At 38.0% G+C, this 17,722-nt stretch overlaps 2 protein-coding genes across 2 annotated transcripts; one reads left to right on the top strand and one right to left on the bottom strand.

The window, feature by feature from the left end:
* Positions 1–7: 7 nt before the first annotated feature.
* On the top strand, positions 8–4,624 carry coq2 (coenzyme Q2 4-hydroxybenzoate polyprenyltransferase). The gene is made up of 6 exons (XM_026187068.1): positions 8–1,010; positions 2,247–2,578; positions 3,330–3,496; positions 3,682–3,831; positions 4,186–4,374; positions 4,486–4,624. Exons 1-6 carry the CDS (start codon positions 790–792, stop codon positions 4,600–4,602), a joined length of 1,176 nt encoding a protein of 391 aa, XP_026042853.1. The 5' UTR covers positions 8–789; the 3' UTR covers positions 4,603–4,624.
* Positions 4,625–4,733: 109 nt separating this feature from the next.
* Positions 4,734–13,404, bottom strand: mboat4 (membrane bound O-acyltransferase domain containing 4). The gene is made up of 3 exons (XM_026186159.1): positions 13,176–13,404; positions 8,243–8,467; positions 4,734–6,994 (listed from the first exon to the last, which is right to left on the bottom strand). The coding sequence occupies exons 1-3, from the start codon at positions 13,295–13,297 to the stop codon at positions 6,046–6,048; spliced, it is 1,296 nt and encodes a 431-aa protein (XP_026041944.1). The 5' UTR covers positions 13,298–13,404; the 3' UTR covers positions 4,734–6,045.
* Positions 13,405–17,722: the final 4,318 nt, after the last annotated feature.

Genomic DNA, 17,722 nt, shown 5'->3' with positions numbered 1-17,722 from the left:
ATATTCACGAAAACGTATGGAGTTTTTTGTTGTTGTTTTTTTTAACTTCCACGCTTAGTTCATTGTGAAATCTGGGGAAACAGTAACCGGAAGTGCGTAGATTTCATGCCTTAACGCCAAGCCCCCCTTTTAAAAGTCTTTTCTGTGTTTGTGATGGTGTTGTTTTCTGTTTTTATGGCTGGCGATATAGGTATTATAATGTCCAGTGAAGGGTATTAACAAATCCTCCATACTGTAAGTGTTATATAGCACCGCATATTTAAATAAATGGGCGCTATTGTTATTAAAAACTTATAACAGAAATCCTTTTTTCAGGCTCGGTTTCTATCGCAGGCAGTTGGCCACGTGCTTGCAGTGACGATGCTTGCTGAGCTGCACAGGTCACAAAGAAAGCAAGAAAAGCTTTGTTTTACCAATATCACCTTGGTATCCCAGAGAAATTTTATACTGATGTTGCAGACTTTTGCAGAGGGTCTGGCTTTTACAACAAGATGAAAGCTAAAACATTCTAGGAAAAAAAATAAAGGATCTAGATTTGTGTCACATATCACATCTTCACAGCAGTTTTTGCTCAATATGTTTCAAATTCACTCTTTATATGTTCATGATGCGCAAATCCTTTCGAGGCAGATATCCTGCTTTAAGCAGGAGGCCGTTTGTGTAAAAAAGGAACGACCATCTCTCAAACGAGAAGGGGCTTAAGAGTTTATCTTTCACGATCTTATAATGCAGTGAATGCAGCCATTCCTCATCTCACAATGAATAGTACTCATACTAAAAAAGTACAAAATGAAAGCATGTTTTTCATTATCAACTGCACCACTTAACCAGCCACACTGCTCTGTTTCTATTCTCATTGTAGTCTTTGGGGCGATCGTGGCTCAAGAGTTGGGAGTTCGCCTTGTAATCGGAAGGTTGCCGACATACATCGCCGCTTTACGTCAACTCCGAAGCCCTTTGGAACAGGGCCCTGTGCAGCACTGTTCAGCAAGAGCAGTGAGGTTTCAGTTGTAACGCTGCTTACATTTGTCACATGTTTTTTGCATATGCAATAATGTTGCATATTCCACAGCCCTACCCTGTCTTGACAAGTAAATTTAAGAATCTGTTTAGAACTTATTTAGCTTATTACTCACTTTGAATTTTTTTTTTATTGAAACTAAGCTTCTGGCTTATTGGTGTTATTTTAGTCATTATGCAGCCGTATTGTTTGTAAAGTTGGTGAAGCCTGCAGTCGGCTGAAACTGAAGAAGTCACATAGATAAGTGATAAAATGTTTCTACTAAACGCTGGGTCCAGATGAACAGAAATAAATTTCTAGGATCCGATCAGTTACTACTCCATGGTTGTTTTGTATGTTAACAAGAACAAAATAAGTGAAGTAGACTTACAGGGCTTGTTCAAAGAGGTTTTCCAACATATGGTTTTAACCAAAAAAGCATGGGTGCTTTTTCCTTAAAAAGTGCAAAAAAAGAAAGAAACAGGCAATTGTTAAGAACGCCTTAGGTGAAGCAGTGTTAGATAAACTAACAAAACACTGCTATTAAAAAAACTATTGGCATATAAAAGCTTCCATTAAGCTGAATATTATTTATATTATTGCATACATATGGTTGACAGAAAGTGACCTCTGTAGCTATTTCCCATTGAGGATTGCAAAAGAAACCACAAAAACGAATAAAACCAACTTACTGATTGTTTGTACATGTGCAGAGGAGGCAAAGTGGATATACTGGATAAAGAATGCTGAATATGGAGCTGCCATAATAAAAAATAAAAACTAGTTAGTGTGAGACCTGGTTTTTATTTAACCAGTAAGGAAATTGTGATGCACACTCCACACCAGTTGGAGGCGCTGGTCCTCCAACTTGTCTGTCAGCCTCAAAGAAGAGACGACCAATGACGACCCAGCAGGGAAGTATTGATGTGGTTGTCATCTGTCCAGTGTTTGGTCTTTTTAAAATCGGTATATTCTCTATTGTAACCTTCATTGTAAGCTTGCTTTGGCGTTATATCACACTAGAGTTAGCAAGTGTGTTGGTAGCATTCATTATATTTTCAGTGATAGCTTAGCCTCGTTACTGTAACACCAGCTTGTCTCATGTAGGTGTGTGCAGTGTCTTACCTAAACAGCTAAAACAGTCAGGTTGTTTCAGCCAAAAGTTTCACACATCTCTGTTTCTGTTGTACCAAATGTATTTGTTTAACCTTCGTTTGCATGTGTCTTTCTGCTTCTGTGTGTGCAGGGGTGATCTTTATGAGTGCAGAGACACCATGTTCCCAGCCAAGCTAGCTTTGAGCACTCTGAAAAGGATCCACCATGGAGCTTGTTATCGATGTCTTTCTACCTGCTTCATCCAGAAGGAAGGGATACAGGCTGGAGATGGGCCCCCCTCAGACTCCCGTGTGTGGAAGAGAAAGCCTAAGAACCAATCTGCAATCTGGTCATCAATAAGACTTCTTGAAACACAGCAAAACGGGAGAAGACGGTTCAGTTTATCAGCTGCTACTATAGTAGATTCAGCACCAGTACACGTCCAACCGTACCTCCGGCTGATGAGGCTGGACAAACCTATAGGTTTGTACTTATATGAACATCACATTGTTGGGTTGTCGTGTCTTCATTCACTCACCCCAACCAGTCGCGACAGATAGCCGTCCCTCCCTGTTAAAAGGGAGTTTTTCCTTCCTACTGTGACAAAGCAAGCTCATGTACTCAGGTTTAACTTCAGCAGGTCATTATGACCATGTCTACACATTCATTTTCTGCTATGCAATGATTTTTATCTGTGTCAGTTTAAAAGAAAAATATTGATATCTAGAATATTGCAGAATTTTGACTTTATTCCAAACATGCACTCTTTAAGCCCAGAACAATTTTTAGCAGCATTTTCACCATGTTAACAAAACAGAACAAAACAAGAAGCTATATAACATTAATACAGTCTTCAGAAAACAAATGGCTAAAATAAGCACATCATCTTTGACCTTGTAGAGCTATTAACTGGCACTAACAGGGAAGCATCTTTGTAAGCATGTAGCCCTAACTCATGATGTAGATAATAATTGTTAAAATTGTTCTTTGAAAGAATCCTACCAAACTGTAAAACTCTTATGTAATTACTGTGTAAGACAATGAGTCTAAAATATCTTGCCCCTGCATTTTTTCAGTGTCACTGCACAGATGCATCTAAAACCAAACCACATTTAAAATGCCACCAGATTAATGTAGCTATTGGCTGCACATTCATCTCTTTGTGGGCTTTGTTTCTGTTCTTATCTTACTTCCTTGTTTAATTCCCTTGAAATTCATTGCCTTTTAATCGTAGGGACATGGCTGCTGTACCTCCCCTGTACATGGAGCATTGCTCTGGCTGCTAACCCTGGATGCTTCCCAGATCTGGGCATGCTCACACTGTTTGGTACAGGTGCTCTTCTCATGAGAGGGGCCGGCTGCACCATCAATGACATGTGGGACAAAGACTTCGACAAAAAAGTAAATGAGATTTTCTTACAGCTGACTCCAAACAATGAACAGGACATGTTTTTGCAATAAAGTAAATTAAAACTTCCATTTCTAAGCAGACGTTAGTCTTACCTGTGTCACTGTCACTCCCCTGCTCAAAGTGTTTATTTATTTTTCAGCTCTGATAAATTGAAAGTGTTTGTGTTTTTGCGCAGGTGTCCCGCACAGCCTCTCGACCAATCGCATCAGGAGAGATTTCTCGAATGCAGGCGCTGGTCTTCCTGGGAGGGCAGCTCTCGCTTGCACTTGGGGTTCTTTTGTGTCTCAACTATTACAGGTACTCAGAATCAATTTTATGTATGAACGTTAATGACATTTTATTAAGAAAATATAAATAGAAGAATAGGAACAGGTATATAGGTTAGATTAAATCCTCCGAGTCATGAGAAAAAAAAATTAGTGCAACAGTTGAACTGGATCACAATATTACTACAGTGTGTTAATTTTCATAGTGTAACTAAAAGTGATTATTTATCCAGTTTAAACTGTGAGTACATGGTAGCTGTTCCTTTATATTTAAGAAATGCAGTTTAAGGGATTGCAGTTTACTGTGTTTACTGATGTTTTTCTTTGAGGTGAACATGAGATTAATGTGTCCCGTGTTACAGTAGGGACCTTGATTGACTGTGACCTCGTGTTGTTTTGTCTTTCATAAATAGGATAAGGAGGATGACATCAAAGTAGGAGTCAAATCTACTGCACTGAGGTTCCAGGAGCAAACCAAACCCTGGCTGAGTGGCTTCGTTGTGGCCATGATGTCTGGACTGGTATTAGCTGGGGTCAATGCTGAACAGACTCTCCCTTACTATGCTGTACTCACCGGTGTAGCAATGCACCTGACAAACCAGGTGAGGATCATGGTCAACTTTAATACAACATTTAAATGAGAAACATGCACAGATTCATGTGTTTTAAGATTAGGTTTTCCATTGAAGTATATTTATTTTCTTCTCTCGTAGATTTACACATTAGACATCAACAAACCAGAAGACTGCTGGAAAAAGTTTGTTTCAAACAGAAACCTTGGACTGTTGTTGTTTTTAGGTATTGTTGTCGGGAATTTGTGGAAAGAATAAAGACAGACTCTGAAGAAATGAACAAGCCTTCATATAATTAGAGACGATGTTTTATTACATTTGTGTGTTTTGTTTTTTATGAGAAGCACTCTTTTAACAACTTATGTATTTTCAAAAATTCCAGCAAATCTAAATTGAAATTGCTGCAATAAGTTTGACCACCAGGGAGCAGTATGATTCCTCCTACCTGATGAATGTACTGTACGCCAGTGGCCTCATTACTTTGTTTTGGTCCATAAAACACATAAATATCTGGGTCTTTGCGCGACATCCTTCATAAGTCACTGGTTGACATTGGTGCTCTTTGTTTTTATTCTGGCCAGGCAGCATTTACCCACTTTACCTGTGCTTATGTGTCAGAAACCACTTCCAGTTATTAATTATAGGACTTTGGTGAGAGTCGGCATGTAGATCTGCAGACTTTACTGGTTCTTTTTAGTGCTTTTGCAACATGAGACTGCTCTCACCCATGATGTTTCAGTACTCTAAAACTTTTAAACAAATTTTAAAGAGAATTCATTTACATCCAGTGAAAAACTAAGTACATCTTCCAATATAGAAGGTATGTTTAGTTGCAATAACTTAATCATTTTCTCTATGAGTTTATCAGTTCCTTACATTGTTGTAGAGGAATTTCGGCCCACTCTTCTTTACAGTGTTGCTTCAGCTCGATATTTGCAGGCATTTGTTTATGCAAAAGTTTCTTAAGATCCCACCACAGCAATTGAATCAGGTTGAGGACTGGACTTTAACCAGTCAATTGCAACACTTTGATGTGTTTCTTTTTTTAGCCATTCTGTTGTAGATTTGCAGGTGTGCTTGGGATCATTGTCCTGTTGTACAACCCACTTTTGGCAAAACTTTAGCTGTCACACAGATGGCCTCACATTTGACTCTAAAGTACTTCAGTATACAGAAGAGTTGAAGGTCGACTCAGTGAATATAAGGTGTCCAGGTCCTCGGCATCCTGTGTTTTGGTTTTTGCCAAACGTAGTTCTGTGCATTATGGCCATGTTGGGTTTTTTTTTTTTTTTTTTTTTTCTTGTGTGTCATTCAGTTGAAACTTGGCAAACCTAAACTGCTGCTTTCTTTTTAGAAAGAGATTTTTCTTCTGGCAAACAAGCCACAACTGTTCAGTCAAAATTGTACTGCCATGAGAGTCTGAGATGTAGCCCATATTACATCTGAATGCTCCGACCCAGAAACCGCTGAAACAACCGCTTTCATAGAGGTGATCACATTTGCTTTTGCTTTTGTTTTTTGATTAACAGCATGTGGCTGCTACTTACCCTCTTAATTCATATAGAAGAGGTAGGGGTGTAATTAGAGTTTTATAATTGCATCTGAAACGTAGAAAGTGTTATAATCTAAGCCCAGTTATATGTTATGTTCCTGAAGCCATAGTCAACGTTCTTTTTGCTTTAATAATATATCTTTGTTTGACTACTGTTCTAGTGAATTGAGGTTTAAAACGATAAAGTGCAGGATTATATTAACAAGTGGAAAAAGACCTATGTATGTTTTGGATAAAAGTCTCAAACCAGACGAATTTCTAAATTCTACCGCTATAACAATGCAGGTAACAATCATTTGAGTGTTTATCCAGTTTACAAAAGTGTAGATTTTTCTCTGTGTCGGTGTAATATTTGGGAGAAGGTTCCTGTGAATATGATGGTCTGCTTTCACTGTTGCTGCCCAGGTGAAAAACCCCACAAAGTGTCCTAAATGTAAACCGTGCCACCACAGTGAAAAACCAAAGCACATGAGCAGTGGGAAGTGTTTGTGCCTTGCATAAACTAGTCTACGCAGCCATGAAGCTGTTGTGGCGTTCCAGCGACGAGCAAACTGTGACATGCATATCGATGCCTCAGTGGTCCAGAAGTCCCCATCGGATAGTCCGCTCCATTTGGAGAAATAGTCCCCAGATGAATCTTCCCAAAAGCCAAACCCTGCTGCGTTATTGAGGCATTCGCTGATCTTCCAGTGAGAGTAATACTGTATTCTTAAAACCAGTCCAAGACACCAGGTCGACAGGATGCCATAGAGGATGCCAGGGTTGAAATCATGGATAAGATGTTTCAGAAAAAAGACAAGATAAAATCTAACCCACTCTAGCATTAATACTTGCATCAGCTTTAGGAAAACTACACCTAGAGGACTGGGTGGCGAGGTGAGGTTGATCCCCTCCATTAGAGTAATGAATTGTCCATAGGAATCCAAAGGACCACCAAGCAGTGTGGTAAAATTGAGGATGTAGTTGATTAGAGGGAGAAGCGTGACACAAGTCTGCCTTTTGGATGGTGTCAGTACGACTCGTTTCTCCTGAAGGTCCAAAGACACAGAGGTGATTCTCTGGGTGAGCAGCATCAAAGTGGACACTGCCAAGAACAGTCTGAAAGTGAAAGAGATATTGCTGTGATTAAATAGGATATCTGTATACATATAATGTTTTTACTTTAGATGTAAAAACATTATGTCTAACTTAGGCTAAGAGTTCATCTATAATGGTGAAGAAATGGCCTCTGACATTCATATCAGAGTCTTTTTAGTACATTAGCTGTTCTAGAGCTGTGATCACACAAAGTTGATTCTTGGAAACGGCATCTGAAAGGTTAGGCAACAACATAACAATTCTTGGAAACGAAACAAAGTCAACAGGCTGCTAAAACCACGTGATGTGGTTGAATGCTTCAAGCAACAGAGATTGTTTTATTGAAAAACACATGGTCGTTTTGAGTTTGACATATTTCACAAAAGTGTGATTAGGAACATTTTTGCCACTGTGTTTACAACCCTGTACGCGTTTGAAAACTGAAGGGACTGTGCTGTGTTCTAATCCTATCAAAGATCAGAACATAGCTTATATAATTGAAAGAGCAAGATAAATTGCTCAGGAGTTTCACCTCATCTCCCAACCGTTGTGGCAGACATCTGTCCCTCCCTGGAGGCTTCTTCCTGTTAAAAGGGAGGGTTACCTTCCCACCATCACCAAGTGCTTTGCCCATAGGGTATCATCTGATTGTTGTGGTTTTCTCTCTAATACTGTAGGGTCATTGCCTTACAACTTAAAGACCTCACTTTTGTGATTTGGTACTAAATTCAAATGACGATTTTATGTTCTACATTGTTATGTTTCTAATTTCATGATGCAAATGTGTTCTTTCTTATGTAAATATGATCTTTCTTAAAAAAGCCGTTGTCTCTGTTGTTCTAAACCTAGTAGATACTATTAAGCATTAGTGATACCTTTGAAGGTAATCGATGCCTGGATACCATCACGGATACTTGATTTTGAAATATGTGCCAAGCATGAACTGCACCTTCTTAAAGTATCCAAAAATGTACTGCTCTGGTCACAGGTCCTCATTCTTTTTAAAGGTGCCAACTTTCTGTAACTTGTTATAGAAGAGAGAGGGGTTTTAAATATTTTTTTAAAATAAATACCATAGAGATACCATACAAATCACTGCATGCTGCATTATTTATATTTTATACAACATCCTAACTCTGAACAGGCTTGATTCATACATCTGTACACCCTAGAGAATATTCACTTACGAAAGGTTCGGAGGATATAGCATGAAAACTGTCCCATATGTTTATGTAATTTGTAATGGCAGAGTGAAATCAAGATTAATACCTGATGATGACTGGTTCGTGCAGGTAGTATTCCCTGTACTGTATAAGTAGGTGCCAGAAGGTTTGCCACAACATCTGCATAACAAATGCCCAGGTGTGGATACAGCTGTGATCTACACAGCACACGAGTAGAACAAAGGCAAGTGTGGAGGTGAACAGGAGGGTGCTGTAGATGCCCATCGTGAAGACTGCCAGGACACTACCTCCAGCAGAAACAAACAGGTACCTATAGAGGGGAAATCATGCTGAAGGTTCTCAGTCATCCAGGTCATTGTAGTCTAAGGAGCTTTAAGTTGTTTGAATACGTTTTACCTCTCATCTGAGAAACTTATTCATTTTTAGAGTCAAATGGTGGAGCTTCCCAGATTTAAACCCTAATCTGCCTAATCACATGAAGCCAAGATGTGAAAACGGGTGTGGGTCACAATCAGCCAAAGTTTTTGACCTCAGGAAAGGGTGGGGCTACATTTTACAATGAGCTCACCTGAAACTTTGGCTGATTGTGCAAAGGATCATAAGGGGTCCATTGTCCCTCTTGGGGGGGACACTCCCACAGGGCTTAAATATGGTACTCCACCATTTGAACCGAGAACTGAAGAAGCTTCTCGGATGAAACATCCTCAAGCAACTTAAAGAAGTTCAGACACTTTTCTTTACAAGTTCCTTAGACCATCCTGAATACTAAAACTACAATGATTGGCCAGTTAATCAGTGTTTTTTTTGTTTTTTTTTGTTTAGTAAATACCAAATAATTTATTTCAGGTGGCAGCTTCTCTAGTTTGATGATACAGTTTTTCTTTTGACATGCAATGTATCACTATAAGCTAAATTTCTTTCAGCTGATGATGTCAAAAATTTAATGTCCTTTTGTAACATTTTCTCACCTTAAACCAAAAACATAACAAATAAAATGGCTAAAGAGTAAGATTTGTGTGTATGAGTGTATATATCTATATATCTATATATATATAGATAGATACACACACACACACACACACACACACACACACACACACACACACACACACACACACACACACACACACACACACACACACACACACACACACAGATTCATATAGTTAAAAAAACACCAAATGATATGTTTACTCAAATATGTGATCCATTTGATAGTATTTACAATCCAGATGTTACAGTGTTTGTATATGTAAACCCGGATAAGTTCAATACACTTAAATCATTTGAGGAAACCGATTCCCTTCAAATGATTTGAGTAATCAACCCAAAACAAAAAATTAACTGATTTAGTCAAGTAAACTTAAAAGTAAAATTATCACAATTTACTATATTGAGTCATCGCTACCTAAAGTGTTTAAGTATTCAATATTTCAAAAATAATTTGTTTAAGTACAGTTAACTTAATATTAATAGAAAAAACTAAATTGTTTAAGTGGTGCTAATATTACAAAACTCACTTTTTTGCGTAGTGTTTAATTAAAAGCGTCTTTTAATTAAATGTATTATTATTACTAAAACTTAATATGTCAAGGCAAACACACTCAAAACCAAAGACCACTAAAGTGTTTTTTGTTTTTGTTTTCTACTTTATTTATAACAAAACAAGACTTTTGTTTTCCTTTGAACAGTATTCCAATTTTTACACATGGCGCTTCTTAGAAGACATTTCTTTCAGAAACAAACACAATATTTCAGTTGTTCCTAGCCACGTTTTGACAAGAATTTATTTGTGGTCTCTGAGGTAGTTTTTTTTGAACAGTAAGTTTTTTGTTTGCACAATTGGACTTCCAATAAAACATTTTCTTTAAAACAATCCTTTTAAACAGATAAAACTGTGTATCACAAGTAAAGAACTTTGGTGCGACACTCTGGGTAACAAGTTGTAACAGTAAAACTTGTTTTCACAAATATTTTGACTTAGAAAAATAAAAACTATGGAATAAGGAATGGCCCCAGCGAGACAATGAAATTAAAGGAATAATTCACTGATTTTACATAATAAGATATGTTCTTACCTTAGCTTTGACGAGTTGATGTGTACCAGTCTTGTCTTTGTGCGTGCCCTCAGTCATGCAAATGGAGCAAAGCCTCTCCCATATATTCCAAATACCTCCACTTTTTGCTCCTTTTCGAAGCTACCGAGCTCCCCCATGTTTTCCCTATTTATGTAAAATTACATGAAAAGTGACACTCTCCAAGTTTAGTTTAACTAAATTTAACGTGTGGATTTTCTAAGCCGATAAGAAGGGGTACTATATTACAAGGTGTAATAACACTGTAGGAGCACTTCTTCATCCCCCCAGTAACTCAGTCTATGCTCCAGAGTGCACTAGGGTTACTGCGCGCTTGTAACATAGTGCCCCTTTTTATCGGCTTAAAAAATCTATACATTAAATTTAGTGAATCTAAACTTAGATAGTGTAACCTTTCATGTAATTTTACATAAATAGGGAAAACGTGGAGGAGCTCGGTAGCTTCTAAAAGGAGCAAAAAGTGGAGGTAGTTGGAATATATGGGAGAGCCTTTCTCTCGCACAAAGACAAGACAGGTATGCATCAACTCTTCAAAGCTAAGGTAAGAACATATCTCAGTATGTAAAATCAGTGAACTACTCCTTTAAGCCCTGGTTTTGCCATCCACTAAAAACAAAAGAAGACAATTACAAACACAATAATGACTTCCTGAACTTGAGAAAAAGCTGCTCAATGAAGAGTGAACATTCAATGTATCTATGCACACATTGAAAGCTCATTTTTTAGCCTTTGGAGTTTTGGAGGAGGATCGTTTCATCCCAGATTCAGCATAATCTGCTGGATAAACAGGAATGTATTCTTCATGCACTTTGGGTACTCCAAGTGGAGTGCATAAGTCAGTCCAAACAGGAGACACATTGCCAAAGGAAGACTGCAGATGGAATCCATTACCACATTGCCCTCTAGAAGGATCCCCAGCTGGCAGGGGTTCAGTTCTTGCTCTGGACTTCCGTTTTCACCATTGAAGATGATTCCTATTGGGATTTCAAGGTCACCATCAGCAGCATTCTACAGAGGGGGGGGGAACTGTGAGTTAACCTGTTGGTGGAGAGTAACACAAGTATAAAAGGTCAAAGTATTGTATTTCTATAAATGTTGTTTATTATTTAAGTACAAGTTAATTGTTCAAATAAAATAAAATAAAAACAGGAAAATGTGGGGAATCTGTAAGGCTTATTGTCATCATACAACTGTATAATGAAGTTTGTCCTCTGCATTTGACCCATTCTTCAATGTTGATAAGGCAGCAACCCGTAAAGAGAATGGCGCTGCAGCGGCGCACATGTTAATAAAGTAAACTTTACGAGAGGCCGTACAGGTGCAGAGGAGCGGTGTTCAGCCCCTCGAGCCTCAGCGAGGGGCTGAGTGTCAGAGCTCGGCTGTGCAGAGAATAATGACAGGTTTATTTGTCCGTGTGAACGGCTGGAGGTGCCCGGCCGTGCTCTGGTCCTCCTCCTCTGACCGGGGCCGGAGTCCGGACCCGGGCTAACCCTGAACACGGTTTGGATGTGCTCACATCACACAATGGAACCGCGCGGTTTGGATGGACGAGGAAGATGCTAGAACCATTACGCATGAGCAGGGGTTAAGGCTGTGAGGGTTACAGCCTTAAAACATTTATAATAAATACTTTTCACTACTTTGCGGATTTCACTTATTGCGGGTTGTTTTTGGGACGTAACCCCCGCGGTAAACGAGGGTTCACTGTAGATTGAATTAGCGTGCACATTTGCGTAATGTAACATGCAACTATTTTTGCTTAAAGTTGAAATAAAAAGATTTAACTCACCAGTGTGCGTGGAGGTTTGAGGAAAAGTACTCCCTATCGACTGTAGACTGAAACAAACATGTCCAATCTCAGGCAAAACCACCAAAAACGACTTGTCTTAATTTTTCCTGACAAACAAGTCCAGACGTCTCTTCGGTTCCAGTGCCAGGTGTTGTGCCAAAAAGTGATTGTCTGCCAAAAACTGATTTCCGGTATTTGCCAAAAAGCGATTGCTCATATTTAAAGTGCTATAAGTAACTTGTTGGGCTATAATATGTTAAACATATGTCAAATGCATCCCTTATGGATGACATAAAGTCATCTTGAGCCACAAACAACATTCGTGTAGCAAGATACAAGCCGCAATCAGTTTTTGGCAGCGACTTTTATATAACCTTTATTTATGCAGTAAAAAAAAATCTCATTAACATTAAAAATGTATTTTGTAAGAGTAAGTTGGCCAAGAGCACAGCAGAAATGGCAGCAAATATTACAATAGTTCTGTAAAAATATTTTAAGTGGGGATAAAGGACCGGATTGGTTATAATGTAAGTACAAGTTGTAAAGATACTTAAAAAACAGATAATTTTTTAATTCTTTATGTAACCCCTTTGTATCCCCTGTTCACCGAAGTCTATTTACGAACATACGTAAAGATATTACACATAAAAAATACACAGAAACACTGGAAATCAGTTTTTGGCAGACAATCACTTTTTGGCACAACACCGGGAAAAATATGGGAGGGGCAACAAAAACTTAAAAATAGTGAAAGTGCTTTCAACTAAACATGATCAGTAAACATCAAATTTACTTTTATTATTTGAGTGTTGAGTTTAAAACTTATTCTCTTATAAAAAATTGAACTTAAACTATTTATTAGAATAAACTTAAAATAGAAAGGACCATGTTAAATGTATTCATTTTAGTGCATCACATGCAAAACAATATAGGTTAAGTGCAAAAAGCTTCCACCAATGAGTTCTGTCTGACACAGTTATATGATTTTAGTTTTACAAAGAAAATTAATTACCATCAGTGATTATAGCTAAACCATTTGAATGCAAATAACTTTTGGGATTACAGTGTAGTACAGATCATTGTATGATGCAATCAATCAGTGGACTCATAGGCCATAATTATACTGTACATACCTGTATGTCAAGGATAGATGCCCCCGTTTTGCAAGAAAATAAAATAAGAAAGCAAATGGAAGTGAAAGACATTGATACATTAAAAAACGATGTTGCTCCCACGACCAGCCGATCGAGCCCATGTCTGCATTTCAGGCTGAATACCACAGTTGAACTCAGGCAAGCACAGTAGAGATTTGATGCTGCTGCTATCAAACGTAGGTAAAATATTTGTTTTATCTGTGGTTCCTATTGCAGTTTTATAGTGGTCATTTCTTTTGTCTGGCCTTATCAGTGCTGATTGTCTGTACAAACAGTACTGACATTTGTATGGTTTTGTAACTGTTTGTCTGAGAAAGCTTGTCCTTACATATTTCTGCAACTGTAGCAACCAAAAGAAAAAAGAAATGTCTTTTTATTTTGCAAATTAAACACTGACTGTTCATCCTTACTTTGTTTGGATAAGGTTTCTACTCTACCTTGACCTTCAGCAGTTTCTATAGGCTTGAATCAAATATACTTTTTATATAAACTCATATACTCCTGTATATGAAAGATAAAAATGAGGTGTGGTGGTGTATTTGTGTGACGGTGTAGAAAACACGAATGAGTTTAAACAAAGCAGGAGGCTAAAAGGTTAAAGATAAAATGAGGGGTCAAACACAGTCACGTGGGCGTGTGACATTTGTACCCCAGCAGTCAACAGCAAACTTTTGGAATTTACTCTAAAATAAACATCCAGCGAAGAAGAAACTCTGAAGGTCAAGAGATTTGTCATTATGAGATTTCCTCAATTGACAATAGATTGACAATATTATTTTTTTATTAGTTTCTAATCATTTCTAAGCTGAGCTTCGGTTGTAACCAAAGAAAATGTGACTTTTAATACTTTTTTAATGTTTCTGTGGCTTCAGGGTTATTGTTGTTACAGTCAGAACCAGTTTGTTTCAGAAAAATAAGAATATATTATATAAAATATAAAACATATATGGAGTGCTGTAGAGATGTGGAAATTTCTATGGGGTAAATGAGTGAGAATGGATTCAGTCATAGAGGAGTAAAAGTACACCACTTCTGACGTATGCAGGTTGAATTTCTCCAGTAGCTACAGGACATGGATCCTCCGATGTGTGGGGTTTTTTTTGTTGCCTTTTTTTTTGGACAGACATTTAGCTTCCACTTTAAGTCGTGGGAGAAAGACTCGTCAATGTCCACTGGGCAGGCAGGATGATGGGGCAGGGTTCCTCCTGAAGTCCAAAATCATCTCCACTGTTTTGACAGCAGCATCCAGGCTGTTGCCTCCCCACCGTGTTGCCAAATTGGCAATTTCAGCCCAAAGGATAAACATCTGAGATGAGCTCAATGAGAATTCGTATTAAAGTTTGACATTGGTGACTGAACACATTTTTCCTACCAACTGATCCTCTTGAAGAACTCGCTCCTAATTCAACAGTCGGAATCTGCATCATTCAAGATCTTGTATTTGTCACGTGCATACTAGTACACAAGTATAACACTCAGTGAAATGTGTCCTGATACGCTCCTCGACTGTGAAAAAATAGAGAGAAAAAACATTATATACAGTAAGTAAGTAAATATATACAAAGAGGCCATTGTGTGCAGTAAGTGAGTGAATTATATACATTAAGTACATTAAATAAAATAAAACAATCTGTTCAAAATTTGGGAATGTACATTGTGTAAGTGGGGTCAAAACTAATCTGGGATTCCCTTAACTATCATAACTTCCATAGTATATTAGCAGTTCCATTTAATATCATTTAACTTTACTGTTGATTGTTTTTGCAACAGAGAGAGAGAGAGAAAAAATTACAAAGACCAGTCAGGAAAAGAAAAGAGTAGAAAATTATGCCATGAATTGTAATGTTACACCAAAGAGCACATCCTTCTCCTGTGAGCATCATTTTAAGTATATGAACAGATTCCTTTTTGCTTCAGGTATCAGAGAGACAGATCTGTGACCTGTAATGTCATCTCAGTGAGTCTATCTGATGATAAAGACAAAACAAACAAAAAAACAATTAGTCCCATGAGTAAGACCCACACTATGCAAATATTGCTTCAGTGACACTATTGTTGAGTGTTTGTCCTCACAAGCATCAGAGAGAGGAGACCAGAAAGCATTTTCACTCGTGAGGTTTGGTGTTTGGTTTCTAAGGGGTTGCATTATTAACAGGATGATGCATCATTAAAGAGCTCCCGCAGTAAGCATTTCAATGATTATGAGGCTCACTATTACACAACACAGGTCATGTGGATCACAATGACTTAGATATAATAAATATAGCATTGGTTTGTTACTATTGGTGTTTTTTTTGAATCATTGGCTCTGTAGTGGTATTTCATATGGTACAAATGTCTCAAATGTTCAAGGTGAGGTGACCTTTAGACATCTAGAAATTTTTTAATTAAACTGCTACTTGTCCTGGCAGACATCCTCCCCTTTCTTTTCCTCAGTCAAGTCGGTCCCGTATCTAACAAGTGAAAATAAAAAATAAAATAAACAATAAAAGATGAATCAAATAGATCATTACGGCAAGGCTGGGATGGTCCATTTGGTAAAGTAAATCCGTTGGGCATCTTTCTTCGCCTTTAGACAATAATTCTAAAAGAACCAAACGGGACAGGCAAAAAAAATAAAAAAAATAAATAGATTTCTGGTGTTTGGTAGTAACTGCTGTTGTGAGTTGGTGCTTTTATTCAGTGACTCATATTAAGCTGGGATGATATTCATACTACTAGTTAAGGTACAAAAAAGAAACAGTAATTTAGAGTTCAGGGTTAGGGTTGGGGAGTTTAGCAGTGCAGCTGTCAGGACTGTTGCCTCGAGGCAAGAAGGCTTGAAACTGAATTTAACAAGTTCCCTTTCAGAATTGGCTGTAGTTGTGGGTGTGAGACTTTGTGCCTGTCTGGTATTTGGTGGGAGTTTTTATGGCGTGTGATATCCCTGTGATATCCTGCCAACCTGCGTAGACTGAACCTGCATCTTTCTTAGAAAGGGCTGGCACAAGCTCACATATAAACTGCTCAGCATTAATAAACTATGATTCACCATCAAGTTGCTACTTGATGAAAGCTAATACATCCTGTGACTATGAAACAGTGGTGTTTAATTCTTTTGAAATTTTAGAGGTCTAGAAAGTTATTTAGCAAAAATACATTATGCACAACTGATAACTGTTGTTATCGTTTTAAGATTATTCGATCAATTTTTAATCAGATGTTTGTAAATCTGAGTTTCTGCCAAATGTTTTTTCACTAGATCTTCACTGAGCCTTGTAGTGAAACTCAATTCAGTGGGAGCTTAGCAGCACATTAGCATAACACTAGAAACCTTGAAGGCATTGTTTCACCTTATATTTATATATTATTTCGATTAAGGAAAATGAAGGGGGGGGGGGGGGATTTTACCTGGAAAGTTTACCCTGGAAAGCTAGTTTTTCTCAGATGCTTTCATCCACATCTACCTTCTACATCACCATGATGCTTGCCAAGTGTGTCTTAACTATTAACTTTTGTTTTCTTCTTTCCAACACCCATTTCCTTGTGCTGTAAAACTGTAACATGCAAACAGAATTAAACCAAAGGTCTCCTTATTTGTCCTTAACCTGTTATTAGAAAAACACATTTCAATGACACCTTTGTTTTAGTGCAGGCAGTATTGTAAAAGTTAAATCACATACAGTCATGTGATAAACTTTTCCCCATGTAGTTTTGTGAGAAAGTAAACTCCATGATTCAGTAGCTTGTAGAACCACAGTTGACAACAATAACTTAAAGTTTATCTTTTCTTCTTTGCATGCTCTGCACTTTGGGTCTTGTGTGTCCAACAGACATTCTTCCATTAACATTAAACATGCTAACTGAGGCCTATAGAGTCTGAAATGTAGCTCTTGAGAAAGCACTGCATAGACTGATGTTGGGGTTAATTTGCTGGGGTGTCCACCATTGCATGTGTTTGGACTGTGGGAAGAAGCCCTAATACCAGTTGAAAACATGCCCAAGTGCGCAAGAAGGGCCCCAGAAGGCCAGTGGACTTGAACCCTGCCTTCTTGCTGTGAGGCACCACAATGCCTTGTGAATTATATTTTTGAACGATTAACATATTTTCCACCCCTATTTTAAAATATGAAATTTGCAAATCAGAGATGGCAGTAACAGGTAAAACAAGTCTGAATGACTCACCAGGAAGTAGTGTGTGTGAGAGAAATAAGTAAACCGATCAGAGCTCAACTGAAGCTGTGGTGAGAAGAACAGCTATCGACTCTCTGCATCACTGACTGGACGGGCAGCAATCTATAATAACCACATGCAAGAACTCTTTACAGCACAGCAGAGAATAATCTGCTCTCTTATGTAGTTTATTTCATCCCTGCACAGTCACCAAAGGGTGTACAGATTATATTTCCCAGAGTCATCTACACAGAATAGAGCGACAGCGTTCACCACTGAGATAAGACCTGTGTGGTTTGGAAACTTACGTTCAAGATCTGAAACAGCTGCGGAGACACTTTAATATCATCTGACATTTGCTGTGAGTGTGTTTT

This window comes from Astatotilapia calliptera, chromosome 12 (assembly GCF_900246225.1).
Source record: "Astatotilapia calliptera chromosome 12, fAstCal1.2, whole genome shotgun sequence".
Taxonomy (NCBI): Eukaryota; Metazoa; Chordata; class Actinopteri; order Cichliformes; family Cichlidae; genus Astatotilapia; species Astatotilapia calliptera.
The sequence above is the reverse complement of the archived record's forward strand: the minus strand, read 5'-3'. Positions and strand labels throughout refer to the sequence as shown.

Excerpts from the sequence above, each read along its gene's own strand:
- mboat4 (XM_026186159.1), bottom strand. The coding sequence starts at position 13,297 with ATGGGCTCGATCGGCTGGTCGTGGGAGCAACATCGTTTTTTAATGTAT. Across the intron at positions 8,468-13,175 it reads CATCTATCCTTGACATACAG|GTACCTGTTTGTTTCTGCTG; the intron begins GTATGTACAGTA and ends TCCCCTCTATAG. Across the intron at positions 6,995-8,242 it reads CACGAACCAGTCATCATCAG|ACTGTTCTTGGCAGTGTCCA; the intron begins GTATTAATCTTG and ends TTTCACTTTCAG.
- coq2 (XM_026187068.1), top strand. The coding sequence starts at position 790 with ATGAAAGCATGTTTTTCATTATCAACTGCACCACTTAACCAGCCACAC. Across the intron at positions 2,579-3,329 it reads GAGGCTGGACAAACCTATAG|GGACATGGCTGCTGTACCTC; the intron begins GTTTGTACTTAT and ends TTTTAATCGTAG. Across the intron at positions 3,832-4,185 it reads AATCAATTTTATGTATGAAC|GATAAGGAGGATGACATCAA; the intron begins GTTAATGACATT and ends TTTCATAAATAG.